This window comes from Miscanthus floridulus, chromosome 14, assembly GCF_019320115.1.
Source record: "Miscanthus floridulus cultivar M001 chromosome 14, ASM1932011v1, whole genome shotgun sequence".
Classification (NCBI taxonomy): Eukaryota; Viridiplantae; Streptophyta; class Magnoliopsida; order Poales; family Poaceae; genus Miscanthus; species Miscanthus floridulus.
The window spans coordinates 32,409,026-32,422,858 of NC_089593.1; the positions used below are offsets into that span (position 1 = coordinate 32,409,026).

Here is a 13,833-nt window from a genome sequence, read left to right on the forward strand (position 1 = left end):
GCAATTATACCAAAAATTAGCCGGAAAAAATCAACTATCTAGCCAGAGACGAGAAAAAACGAGTGGAAAGGGAGGAAACCACCAGCGCCTTGCATATATAACAGGAGGGTAAGTAATCCTAGCTAGACCAATTTTGGGTGGCACCAATGGCGTGCACCAACTCTACCATCTTATGCCTTGCCTCCAAAATCAGCTTGCTCATACCTACACGGCAAGGAAATTTTGTTCCTTGCGGTGCAATCTCAGGGCCCTTTTTTTTTTGCACCCAGAACATCTCATGCCAAATTAAAACACCATACAACCTACCAAGCAGAGACAGTTGCAGCCTATAAGTCTGGCTAGAGGCATGTCTAGGTTACCAATTAGGCTCGAAGGTGGTCATAGAAGTAGAGTGCAGTGTGTATGCTCGTGTATATGAGCCTCTATGTTTATACTATGATTCAAAAAAATATCTCGGACAATTTTCACAAATGTTTGGTCACAGTGAACTCATGAAAAATGCATGTAAGGTACTTTCATATAATATTTGCACAAATCAATGAAACATTGTAGTTGGCACTAGGTACTTTGATCCTTTGGCTGCCTTATTGCTGTATGATTTATCCAATTTCTCCACATCGTGCTCTGTTTGATTTAGTACTACATGGCCTTGCACAGAAATAGGCCTCCCATCGTCAGGAGCTCCTTCATGAGTTTCACAGCTTAGTACCATTGAGCCAACGGCTGTAGAAAGCCAATGATTCCTGTGGTTTATACTCAGGAACTGTGTGCCCAGCACCCTGCGAAAGGAACAAACAGGATAGATAAAAAAAGGCAACTTAGTATTTTTTGTGTTTCAAAAATGTGTGGTCATTAGATGCAATTTGTTTTTTATTTGGCAGGCTAGTATCATATTTGCAGATCCATGGATTAATAGACAAAGTTTGATTTGAACTGTACCACACCTTAATAGTGGCGAAAGTGAGGCCGTTTTCATATCCTTGGGTGTACCTGAGTAGTATAGCAAGCAAAAATATGTGAGCAAGCAACATGTCCTTAATTTATGTCCTTGAGAACATACAAACATTTGACTGAAACAATGGAAAATAAATAAACCACTTAACTGAAGATTTCCCTTATGAAACAAATGTTAACTTTTGTTGATTATAGTGAATTCATATCCAAGAATAATTATTCAACCTCTAGGATAAAACGGTTCAAAGATCCTAGGAGAAAAAAGTGAATGTTTGTTCAAATACCCAGCAACTTGGTCATTGACAATCCATTGTCGCCACGAATCAATGATGCCGTAGCCTAAGGATGCAGTCCATGCTTCTGTCCCAGTGTGAGGTACACACATATCGTGGTCACCGCTGAAACAAATGCAAAAGAAATATAACAATGATAATAGCAGCTTTTCTGAGTCTAAAAATGTAAGAGCCCAAATCATATTATAATTTTATAGGTTCTTAAAGTACCTGTAAATGAAAGCACGATAACCCTGGCTTGTAAGATTCTTGTGATAAATGATCATACTCCCAGCATCATGATCAAAATCCAATTTATTTGTGCATAATTCCCAGGGTCCAATTGAACTGACCTAATATATGTGCATGATAAACTATGGTTAGAAGGTGGAACGCTTTAGAATCGATCCATCAATAAGTACAAGGTGGTTATTTAGTGTATGACTATCATACTGGTTCGGCGTGAATTGCAGATCTGACGTTATCATTGTTTAGCCATGCCGTTGCAACTTCATCACTCTGAAGATTAAGGAAACAAGACAGGGAGGGTACATAAGAAAATGGGACAAAACGAATCATGCTTCACTTGGGAGAAAAAAATTACTCCTCTATATTTCAGAGAAGATAAAGCTGGAAGATGTTCCTGCCTTACACATTATAATCGGAGAAGATAAAGATAAATGAACTAAACAAGTGTGTGGAATTGCACATATTAGTATCAGTGTATTACTACATAAGCTCACATACATATATGGCGATCTATAGTGGGATGTTTTACACATTGACTAAGCATATCTAGATTTGCTTCATGAATATATTTTTTATTTGTATCTTTCAATATTGTGATAGAAACTAGTGGTCAAATTTGTAAGTAAAGAGGATGGAAGCAACCAACAATGACTTCTGCAAAGAAAATGAGAGAGTACAAAAAGACATGAAGAGCAACCTCTGGAGCAGAACATTAATGTTATGACAGATAATAGAGTTATAGTAGGGATGGTTAGTGTGCTTGTGCTCACCATACACGGAACTCCACGGGGAACTGATGCAGCTAGCTCCTGCCATGATGGAACACGCCCATCTCTTACAGGAGCTCTCAAAGGCCAGGCCCGTCCATGCATTCTTGTTCTTACTGGAAGGGGCTTGCTAGTTACACCAAGATCTTTGAAACTTGGTGGCAGTTTGTTGTTTTGTGGGATCACTTCTTTGGTATTTGTGCCATGGTAGCATGGCTCAAGAATGTCATAAATATTTAATCCGCCAAGTACCTACACAAAAACATATTATTTAATATGAGAATAATATTTATTTATTTTTACCGGATAGTGTCACTGGTTTACCGCATCGACTTTTGACAGCGCTTCGTCGCATGTTGCACTGCTAGCATTCCAGTAATTTTCTTGACATGCAGTGTTGGCTTCCTACATTTTGTATAGAAATTGTGGTAAATCGAAAGAACATATGTATGTGATAGGATTACGGATCCTACCGCGTAGATCACGGAGTCTGTAGGGATGAGAGGGAGGTGGAGCAGGCTGGGAACCTCGCTGTCGGCGGCTGGACGCCGTGGTGGAGGATGGGCGGCTGCTGCTGTAGCCCTAACTTTCACGCGGCTACAGTAGCGGCGGCACTGTTCACGCGTGAACAGTAGAGGCGGCTAGGGTTTCTCCCGGCTCCCTGAGGAAGCCGGAAACAATAATATGTTTCTGCTTGATCTCCAATCGTTTTACAATTCATCTATATATAGTTCTTCTAAAAATAGGAAACTGATTTGGCAATAGCCAATAATTCTAATATAGATAATTATCATGGGCCCTAAGCCCATGCACCAGGCGCCCAGGTCAGCCACCCGTGGGCCTCCTTGCATACTGGACTCCGGTCATAACATCTCTCCCCGCCTGCAAAAACAGCTCGTCCTCGAGCTGGAAGTCGGGGTAGTCAGCACGAAAGTCGTCGAGGATCTCCCACGTCGCGTCATCTTCAGGAAGGCCATTCCACTTGATCAAAACGCGCCAGACCCCGCGGCGCTGCTGGACGCGCAAGGCACGCTCCGGAGCCGGCAGCACCCGACCGTCGTGTACTAGAGGAAGGTCGCCTGGAGTTGGTGGAGAGTCGCCGCGATGCTGCTTCAGGAGGCCAACATGGAAGACGTCGTGGATGCGAGCGCCCTCCGGCAGCTGTAGACGGTAGGCGACTCGACCGATGCGTTCGAGGACGCAGAACGGCCTGGCCCAACGGGGCCCCAACTTGCGCTTGGCACGCGGGTCGAGGGACTACGTGGTGCGGTGGAGAAGGCGCAGCCAGACCCACGAGCCCACCTCGAACTCCACGTCCCTGTGGTTGGCGTCGTAGTACTTCTTGGACAGCTGCTGAGCTTGAAGGAGCCGCTGACGAACCTCGGCAAGCATCTCGTCACGGCTGCGGAGGAGAGTATCGGCGGCCTCCGTGCGGGCCGTCCCCGGCCTGTAGGGCAGAATGGGCGGTGGAGAGCGGCCGTAGACGACCTCGAAGGGCGTAGCGCGGAGGGCGGTATGGAAGGAAGTATTATAGCAATACTCCGCCCACGACAGCCAGTCCACCCACGCCCGAGGCCGGTCACCTGTCACACAGCGCAAATACATAGCAATCACCTTGTTGACCACCTCGGACTGGCCGTCCGTCTGAGGATGAAAGGCGGTACTCATGCGGAGCTGCACGCCCGCCATCCTGAAAAGGTCCCGCCACACATGGCCAGTGAACACGGGGTCCCGGTCGCTGACGATGGAGAGGGGGAACCCGTGCAGGCGCACAATACCGTCGAAGAAGGCACGAGCGACCGATGTGGCGGTGTAGGGGTGACCGAGTGCAATAAAATGCGCGTACTTGGAGAAACGGTCGACGACGGTGAGGATGACTGACTTGCCCGCCACCTTCGGCAGCCCCTCGATGAAGTCCATGGAGATATCTGCCCACACTTGGGAGGGCACGTCGAGGGGCTGCAGCAGTCCCGCCGGCTGCAGCGTCTCCGTCTTGTTGCGCTGGCACGTGGTACAGGAACGCACCAAGTCCTGAACCAGCACCTTGTCCCGCGGAACGTAGAAGTCGGCGCGGAGGCGATGCAGCGTCTTCTGGATGCCCTCATGGCCGGCCGCATGGGCCAGCAGGAGCACCTGGTGGCGGAGATCCTCATGGTCCGGCACATAAACGCGAGAGCCATGGAGGAGGAGCCCGTGGTCGAGACGCCACGACTCGCCGAGCTCGCCGGCCTGCAGCTGCTGCAGCAGCCGTTGGCCGTCCGGCGCTAATGACGTCGCGCGCCGAATGTCCTCCAGGAGGGAGAACGAGGGCCCTGACACGGCCATAGCTGCCCCGGGGGCTGAAGCAGCCGCGTCGTCCGCAACATCGCGGCGGGACAAGGCGTCTGCCACGACATTCAGGCGTCCCGGGCGGTACTCCACCGTGAAGTCGAAGCCGAAAAGTTTACTGATCCACTGGTGCTGAGGAACGGTGGACAAACGCTGGTCAAGCAAAAATTTGAGACTATAATGATCAGTGCGAACCAGGAAGGGCCGCCCCCATAGATAAGGGCGCCAATGGCGCACCGCCTGCACCAATCCGATCAGCTCGCGTTCGTAGGCGGCGAGCTTGAGATGTCGAACTGCAAAGGGCCGGCTGAAGTAGGCGAGGGGTCCTGCGCCCTGGTGGAGGACGGCGCCGAACCCCGCACCCGACGCGTCGCAATCGACCACAAAGGTCTCGTCGAAGTTCGGCATCTGCAGGACGGGCCCTGTGGTCAAGGCGCGCTTGAGCGCCTCGAAAGCTGTAGTCGCTTCGTCGTCCCACAGGAACGCGTCTCGCCGCAAGAGACGCGTCAGCGGGGCAGCGATGATGCCGAAGTCCTTGATGAATTTCCGGTAGTATCCCGCCAGGCCCAAGAAGCCACGGAGGGCCCGGGCGGAGCGGGGAAGCGGCCATGCAGCCACGGCGGCGACCTTGTCGGCGTCCATGGCGACACCGCCCTCGGCTATGACATGGCCCAGATAAGCCACGGACGGCGCCCCAAAGGAGCACTTGGAGCGCTTCAGATGTAGTTGGTGCGCTTGCAGGGCGTTGAGGACGATGTTGACATGCTGCAAGTGCTCGGCCCACGACGAGCTGTAGATAAGTATGTCATCGAAAAATACCAGCACAAACCTCCGGAGGTAGGGGCGGAGGACGTCGTTCATCAAGGCCTGGAAAGTGGCCGGGGCATTGGAGAGCCCAAACGGCATGACAAGGAACTCGAAGTGGCCATGGTGGGTGCGGAACGCCGTCTTGGCGATGTCGTCGGGGTACATCCGCACCTGATGGTACCCGGAGCGGAGGTCAAGTTTGGTGAAGAACCTCGCCCCGTGCAACTCATCCAGGAGTTCGTCGACCACCGGGATCGGGAACTTGTCCTTGAAGGTCTTCGCGTTGAGAGCACGGTAGTCGATGCAGAAACGCCAAGACTGATCCGCCTTCCGCACCAAGAGAACGGGCGCGGAGAACGGCGACGTGCTGGGCCGGATGATGCCCTGCGCCAGCATAACTGCGCACTGCCGTTCCAGCTCGTCCTTCTGCAGCTGGGGGTAGCGGTAGGGGCGCACCGCCACAGGGGCGGTACCGGGCAGCAGGTGGATGTGGTGGTCATAGGGACGCGCCGGAGGGAGCCCCGTGGGTTCCGTGAAGACGGCGGCGTGCTGCTGAAGAAGGGCGTCCAGCAAGGGCATCCGGGAGTCCGGTACCATCGCGGCGAGCAGCTGGGCAGAGGCGGCCGGTTGGGGTGCAGACGCGCCGGCCACCCCCTGCCAGGTGATGCGGCTGCCGTTCCTCCAGAACGATAGCGTGAGGGCCTCGCAGTCCCATAGGATGGGTCCCAAGGTCCGGATGAAGTCGAAACCGATGATGAAGTCAAAACCGCCCAAGTTGAGGCCAACGCAGGTGACGGCGAAGTCCTCGTCGTAGATGCGAATGGGCACGTTGCGAGCAATACCCTCGCAGGGCATGCGGTCACCATTGGCCACCGTGATCCGCAGGTGGTCACCACCGGCCGGAACTAGGCCGAGGCGACGCATGGTCTCCCCGGCCACGAAGTTGTGCGTCGACCCGGTATCGAGGAGGGCGAGGAAGCGTTCCCCCTTGATGGTGACGGGCAGCAGCATGGAATTAGCCGCCCGAATCCCTGCAACAGCCTGAAGAGAAACCACGAGGGCGTTAGCGGCGGGCGGCGCGTGGGCGTCCTGGTCGACCGGCAAGCCATCCTGGGTGGCGGCTGCCAGCTCGTCGTCGAGGTAGTCGTCGCCCTCTAGGTAGAAGAGCCGCTGGCACACATGGCCGCGAACGTAGGGCTCATCGCAGTTGAAGCACAACCCCTGACGGCGACGTTCCTGCTGCTCGGCAGGAGACAGGCGACGAAATTGGCGCACGGGCGGGGCTGCGACGGCCCCCTGGACCGGTGGGGGCACGGCCCCTGCCACGGCCGGGGCGACGTTAGGGGGGCGCTGCTGCTGTTGTGCCCAGGCCGACCGCTGTGGTGGTCGGACGCCGCGCGCTGGTGGTGGAGGCGCCGGCGTATACGCGCAGTCCTCAAAGGCCCGCGCTAGGTACATGGCGGACTGGAGATCCGGCGGCGCACGCATCTGTACCTGCTTCCTGATGTGGTCCGGGAGGCCGCCCACGTACAACTCCGCCTTTTGGCGAGCGGAGAGGTCGCGGGCATGGCAGAGCACGGCATTGTAGCGCTCTGAGTAGTCCTGCACAGTAGAGACGAAGGGGAGACGGGTGAGCTCTGCCAAACGGGTGCCCATAACCGGCGGTCCAAAACGGAGTGAGTAGAGGGCCCGAAAGCGCTCCCATGGTGGCATCCCCTCGTCTTGCTCCAGGGCATAATACCATGTCTGCGCTGCACCGCGCAAGTGGTAGGACGCGAGCCAAGTCCTAGACGAGACCGGCGTCTGTTGTCCCCTGAAGAACTGCTCGCACTGGTTCAACCAGTTGAGGGGGTCCACCGAGCCATCGAATGTCGGGAACTCCAGCTTGTAGAATTTGGGCCCGGCTTGGGCGCCACCCAAAGCGAACGCCGCAGCAAGGCCGGGGTCGACCACCCCTGTGTACTGGCCGGCCGAGGGTGGAGGTGCTCCCTGGAACAGCGGTCCATCTACCCCCCCATAGAAGATGTCGCCGGCGGGGGGCAGGGAAGAGGCGGCGATCGTCGATGACGGAGCCGAAGGCGCTGGCGTAGAGGAGACGGCTGTCGAGTAGAGCGGCGCGGAGGCCGCCATCTGGGTCTGCAGCCAGGTGGGCAACGGCGACGGCGAGCTTGGCCACTGCAGCTGATGGAGGGGAACGCTGGGCCCCGAGTGCGGCATGCCGTAGGGGTAGGACACCGCCGGAGCAGACGGCGTTGGTGTGGAAGATGCGGTCGTCGGCGGAGGAGCCGGGAACGGCGGCGGCTGCGGTTGCTGGACGAGGCCGTTCCAGGCAGCCCTCATCTCCCGCATCTCGCGCTGGATGTCGAGGACGACGGAGGCCAACGCATGCAACGTGAGGGGGGCCCCGGAAGAAGCCGTTGCATCGGAGATCCCAGAATTCACGGAGGACAGCGGCGCGGTGGGGGTGACGGGCGGCTGCGTGGTGGCTGTAGGCAAGGGAAGCGACATCGTAGCCTGGGAAGCTGATACCAGATTGATAGGATTACGGATCCTACCGCGTAGATCACGGAGTCTGTAGGGATGAGAGGGAGGTGGAGCAGGCTGGGAACCTCGCTGCCGGCGGCTGGACGCCGTGGTGGAGGATGGGCGGCTGCTGCTGTAGCCCTAACTTTCACGCGGCTACAGTAGCGGCGGCACTGTTCACGCGTGAACAGTAGAGGCGGCTAGGGTTTCTCCCGGCTCCCTGAGGAAGCCGGAAACAATAATATGTTTCTGCTTGATCTCCAATCGTTTTACAATTCATCTATATATAGTTCTTCTAAAAATAGGAAACTGATTTGGCAATAGCCAATAATTCTAATATAGATAATTATCATGGGCCCTAAGCCCATGCACCAGGCGCCCAGGTCAGCCACCCGTGGGCCTCCTTGCATACTGGACTCCGGTCATAACAGTATGTTTCAACGGACACACAAAGTTTTAGAAGTATTTTGTGTATTCAAAGGATATGAAGGAAGTGTTCCAATACCATCAATAAAACTTCATGGTGTAATTAAAGAAATTATTTTAGGGTGAGGATATCAGTCGTGGTACAGTTATACTAATGTACCTTGTATATACTCTCTGAAATTAGAGCCATTCCGTGTGCAAATGGCACAAGAGCGTTACCATCAAAGACGGTGTCGCATACACCATTGCCAACCATGTAGCCCTAACATGAGAGTACAGAACAAAACTTTAAGCATTATTATATATATTTCCTTGGTAACCATGTTTGCCATTCTCATGGAGGCAGCAACAATATAATTAAAATTACTAACCTTAAAGTTTATAATTGGCTTATCTCCTTTTTGGATTCCTGTAAAATAATTCATCAGTAATAATATCAAAACAACTAGCAGTTTAAGGATCATTACTATCCCAAAGCCATAACCTTTGACAACTTCATGTGAAAGGGTAGGGACATAAACTCCAGCATATGACTCTCCAGCTATATAAAATGGATTTGTCAAGAACTCAGGGTAGAGCTGGAACCACTGGTTAAAAGGAACGGGAGGGAACTGATCAGCTTTTGTTCTACAAAAAGATTATAAATGATAAACTTACTAATGCACCAGCACAAAAGAACGTATATATTTACCTTGAGAAGAAAAGTATGCGAATCAGCAGCAGTCTTAAGATCACCAGTTTCATAATCTGAAACATTCTTGGAGTAAGACAGCCCAACACCAGCAGGGGAGTCCAAGTATATCACACTAGACACCTACAATGCAAGCGAAACATCACTAGTCTGTCTCAGTTCAGCTTGAACACACCAGATAATTTATCCTTGGGACCAACGGAAATGTCCAACCTTAGACCAGCTATAAGGGTTGAGATGAAGCTTTGGCAAGCTTCCAGCTGACCCTCCTGCCTCAAAGTTGAATGGCCCTGGACCCCAAAAAACACACATTAATTGAGATGAAAGATGTAAGAGTGTATTAGGCATCTCTAGTTTGGGTTAGTTCCTTTACTTGGTATCATAAGTTGAGATTCAGGTTCTTGGTCATAATCCATAGTCTTTTGCTCTACCTATGCCCTTATGCTCGTGCCACTAATTGTCCATCCTCCGCTGCGCAATAGCGCCCCTCCCACCAACACCCACCCACCAACCCAAGATCACCCATGATAATCTCCGCCATGGATGACAGGTCCACCATACCTAGCCTGTCGCCACCAAATGCGCGTTGAACGATCACCCCTAGAGAGAATCTTTTCTTGATCGGATAATTAGGGTTTTCTCACTCACTAGTCATTGATCAAGGTTCCTTATTGTTTTCCTGATCTAACATCATTTTAATTCCCCTGCAGCCCTCATCTTTGCGCGTGCCTCTACATTGACACCGGCCTCAACTACATTGGCTATACCCTCATCGGCCTCAATTACATTGGCCACCTCGCACGTCACTCAATGCTAGCTCATCATTGCCTCCATTGTCATCAGGTACTACATGCCTCCTCCCTCCAAATGCTACTACATCTTATTGCCATGCCACATCATCTCCACTCATGGTATTCTTTGCAATTGCATCTTAATTGACACAAACTACTTATGTGGCTATGACATTGTCCACATCACGTGCAAAGTGTTTGGTAGGATGTTCATGTTCTTCATATCAAGCATCGCCATCATGATGGCATCCAAATCACCAGGCCTTGCACCAGATCACCTAGACCTACCTCCTCACTTTGTCCAGTACAAGCTCCTCGCTAGCTTCTCCATATCTTCCTCACCTATTTCGTCTACTCCAACAACAGTGGGCTGCATTGGTATCTTCTACCCTACCATTTTGTGCACTATACTAATCCCGAAGGCTTTCTCTGCTAGTACTTTAGATGTTGATGCATGGTTGAGAACCTCCCTCTAGTACGTCTAGTATTGGCAACACCAATGGTGTCTTTATCCCTAACACAATCCTAGGCATGGTAAACCCAGTGCATACCTCATCCTTGGTGACATCAACTGCATCCTTGGCATCAACTCTCCCTCAACGGCTGCCTCAATGCATCATATTCATTCATGATGACATCTCCTATGAACCACCATCCCCATGGAAACACCTTGGGTATCCGAGGCTTCTTGTGTGGCTAACTCATCTTTGGAAGTTTTGACATCTCTGTTGACCACAACTATCATACACACGCCATCCTCGACAATATCAACATATGCACAAAGACCTATCATGATATCGCCCCTCTTGAGTAACTTTTTAGCTTCACTCCATCCAACATCCAGGATGCATGGATTGTTATGATTGCAAGGGGTGATAACTCTTCGAGTTACAACCTGAGGCTTGTCTGCAGCATCCCCATTATGAATGTTGCGAAATGTTAGAATATATCTTTAGGCTTAGGCTCACACTTATTGCTTGATCCAGGGGCCTGTATAGTACTTAGTATGAGAGGTAGAGTTGTGTGCTCTTATAATCTCTGCATGCTGTAGCCTTATTGGCTCACTGGCCCTGTCAACGACCCTTGGAACTTCGTGTAGAGCAGCAGTGACATCATGCACAGGGGACAAGGAAACCCTTTGGTGACGAAGTGCCATAGTGGACTGCATCAATGTGACTGGGAGAGTAGGGCATCTCAAAGGTGAGGGTTTCATGGCTGGGAGCATATTAAGGAGCTCTAACATGGGCTAGGGGTTTCTTTTCAGCAACCAGTAGCACAGGATATATAACAACGCTTCTTGGAAGTTTGGTCTTTCCTCACTTGATTTTTACTTATGTCGCTTATGTTTCATCTGTTTGTGTGTCTTCTACCTTTCTCGATTAACTTAGGATAGTTGATACGGTTGGTTATAGGTTGCAAAACTCCATGTGAGTGGGTAGGTAGAGACACTAGATAATCTCTAGGCCGACTTCTTGTCAGTTAGTAGTTATTATCTAGCGTAGAATCGTGTTGGAGCCCTAGGTTAAATTTTTTTATTAGTGATCCAATTTACTACTCCCCTCTTGGGTCCCGCTCATATGTTACTAATAAGACCGCTAAATTCTTTACAAAGCTACATCTAATATTCTAAAGGAAATACCAAGTTGTCAATCAATATTGTGATGAAAAAAGAGCAAAGATAAGAATACAAATATTGATCATATATATCAAAGGAACACTAAAAAAATAAGATGAAGTGTATCAAATTAAGCACCCAAGCTTTTCTCTATGCTTTGGAAAAGGAATTTTTTGGCCCGAATTATGTCTAATAAATTATGGAGTTTGCATTGGTTCTCTCCATATTCCATCTGGTGGTCCTTTTCTACCTTTGTTCATCACTAGCGTCTAGAAATATCTATTGCCATAACCCCATTGTCCTCCCGTCTTGTGGCTCCGGCCACCGGATTTGTGATTCGCTAAGCTAACTACTCTCAAGATGATTGATGCCTTCATCCCGACTCGACCCACCAGCCGTCGTCCTTCACCACCCTATTAGCAACCCCTAGAGCGTCACCACACCATCCACTAACAACCTCCACTAGTGGTCCAACATTTCCTCCCAAAAAGGCATCAACCCCAAAACATGCATAATACCAAACCCCTACCTTGGCTCCTGGTGCTGCACTACACATCCGCCAATCGCCTTCACTGTTGAACCAACATTTATTCCAAGATCCCTAAAACCGCAAGAACCTAAAATCCACGGACTTACCCCACGTCCGTATTTATGTAACTCTGCACGTCAGGCAAATTTGATCTCGTCCACTACGCAGCCCAGCTCACCACCCATCCATGAAAGTTTTGGATCCCAAAAATGCTCAATTATTCTACAGCATCCTTATCTGCAGATCCCTTACTCTAACGAGTTGGTTGGAAAAGATGGTGAGAGGAAAGCAGGAAAGAAAAATGCGATGGAGAGATGACAAATATAGCTGGGGAATATCATGATACTAGTTTAGCTTCCCCAGAAGACAGCGACGTGATATACGCGTCCGGCAACTTTGTGCGATGCCGATGCCTAGTGTTCTTCTACTAGAAAGCAACCAGCTGCCAACCGGACCCCACCGTTACCTTCTTCCTCGCCTAGCTTTTCTCGATTCCGTCCACAACAGGGACAGGCCACACACAACCAACGACGATGATTGGGCAAAGAAAACTCGTGACGACACGCACACGACGACCAGAAGAAAAGAAAGAAAGGAGACGCCGGGCAGAGAAGGAGGTCGTCGTCGACGAGGGACGCAATTACGCACCGTGCTCGTAGACGAAGCCGTCGAAGCTGGAGCAGCCGGGCCCGCCGTTGAGCCAGAGCACGACGGGGTCCTTGGCCGGGTCGCGCTCCGACTCCACCAGGTAGTAGAAGAGCCGCCTGCCGTGCGCCTCGTCCACCGTCACGTACCCGGCGTAGTGCTTGGACGGCAGCTTGCCGCCCGCGAACCCCGGGACGTTCGTCACCAGGGCACCCGGCGGCGCGGCGAGGCAGCAGCAGGCGAAAAAGGCGGAGGACAGCAGCAGCAGCAGCGGCAGCGGGAAGGCTGGAGGGGCAGCGGTAGAGCCGCCGCGGGCCATTGCTGCGGGTGTGGGAGTGGCCAGTGGGAGCTAGGTGGACGATAGATGATACAGTAACTGGCCCGGATGGAGCGCGTTTAAATACAGATGAGCTGCCGGCTCCGGCGTGTATGTACTATGTGTCTATGTAGTAAGGGAATGGTGACGTCGACGACAAAGCCGGCGCCCGGCGGTTGTGTGTCAGTGTGTGTGTGTTGGAATTCTCACCGTCTCAGCCTACCCACTAAGACTTGAGTCACCCAATGCAAGTCGGCCAAGCCACGCAAGGATATGTTGACCAGTTGACGGATTTTGCAAAAGGAGAAGCAAGTCAGTTAATCTTTTCCACCATCCATGTATGACTGTCCGTATCTAATATACGAGTATGATGATGTGTGTGTGCACTACCTAGCTTCTCTCGCAAGGCTTGGTACTCTCCGACGGGTTACTGTCCTATATCCTAAGTTATAGGTTTTTTTCCTAGATACATACTAGTTTTTGCTATGTAACTAGATATATGTATCTAAAAATACCAAAACAACGTATAAATTGGGATGGAGGGAGTAAAATTTAACTTGTGTTGTGATTTTTGGTGGTAAGAACGATCAGGGTTCAAATTAAATAATCAGTTGGTAAGTGGCAATTTATCAGGACATAACCTGCAAGTGCACATAGAAACTTATGTGTTTCTGGCTTTCTGCGAGAGAGGTTGTGGCTTCAGGCACTAAGATAACCGCAAGAACTCAGTCACTACTCAATCCCAATGGTAATAGGTGTGTTTCCTGTCAAGATTAAGAAAAAAGAGTTAGCAATTATACCAAATTGGATATAAAATATCATCAAAGCAAAAATTATTACATACTCTCTCAGTCCCCAAAAGAATGTAATTCTAAAACAGTGTCACGTGTTAGTATATCAACTTTGACCAATTATAGATA

The 13,833-nt window shown here is 50.9% G+C and overlaps 1 protein-coding gene across 2 annotated transcripts; it reads right to left on the bottom strand.

Moving 5' to 3' along the window:
* Positions 1-499: 499 nt before the first annotated feature.
* On the bottom strand, positions 500-13,121 carry LOC136504513 (serine carboxypeptidase 1-like). Of its 2 annotated transcripts, XM_066499449.1 has the most exons (13): positions 12,601-13,120; positions 9,231-9,307; positions 9,018-9,140; positions 8,811-8,913; positions 8,698-8,735; positions 8,487-8,588; positions 2,567-2,647; positions 2,246-2,494; positions 1,680-1,745; positions 1,458-1,579; positions 1,239-1,352; positions 945-990; positions 500-779 (listed from the first exon to the last, which is right to left on the bottom strand). In XM_066499449.1, exons 1-13 carry the CDS (start codon positions 12,914-12,916, stop codon positions 696-698), a joined length of 1,521 nt encoding a protein of 506 aa, XP_066355546.1. In that variant the 5' UTR covers positions 12,917-13,120; the 3' UTR covers positions 500-695. The 2 variants fall into 2 exon arrangements, with proteins under 2 accessions (XP_066355546.1, XP_066355547.1); XM_066499450.1 differs by lacking the exon at positions 2,567-2,647 and having other exon boundaries at positions 12,601-13,121.
* Between the last annotated feature and the right edge of the window lie 712 nt (positions 13,122-13,833).

Coding starts and splice junctions, on each gene's coding strand:
- LOC136504513 (XM_066499449.1), bottom strand. CDS start 12,916: ATGGCCCGCGGCGGCTCTACCGCTGCCCCTCCAGCCTTCCCGCTGCCG. Junction 9,141..9,230: donor ACCCTTATAGCTGGTCTAAG/GTTGGACATTTC, acceptor CTTGCATTGTAG/GTGTCTAGTGTGATATACTT. Junction 1,746..2,245: donor CCCGTGGAGTTCCGTGTATG/GTGAGCACAAGC, acceptor CTTAATCTTCAG/AGTGATGAAGTTGCAACGGC.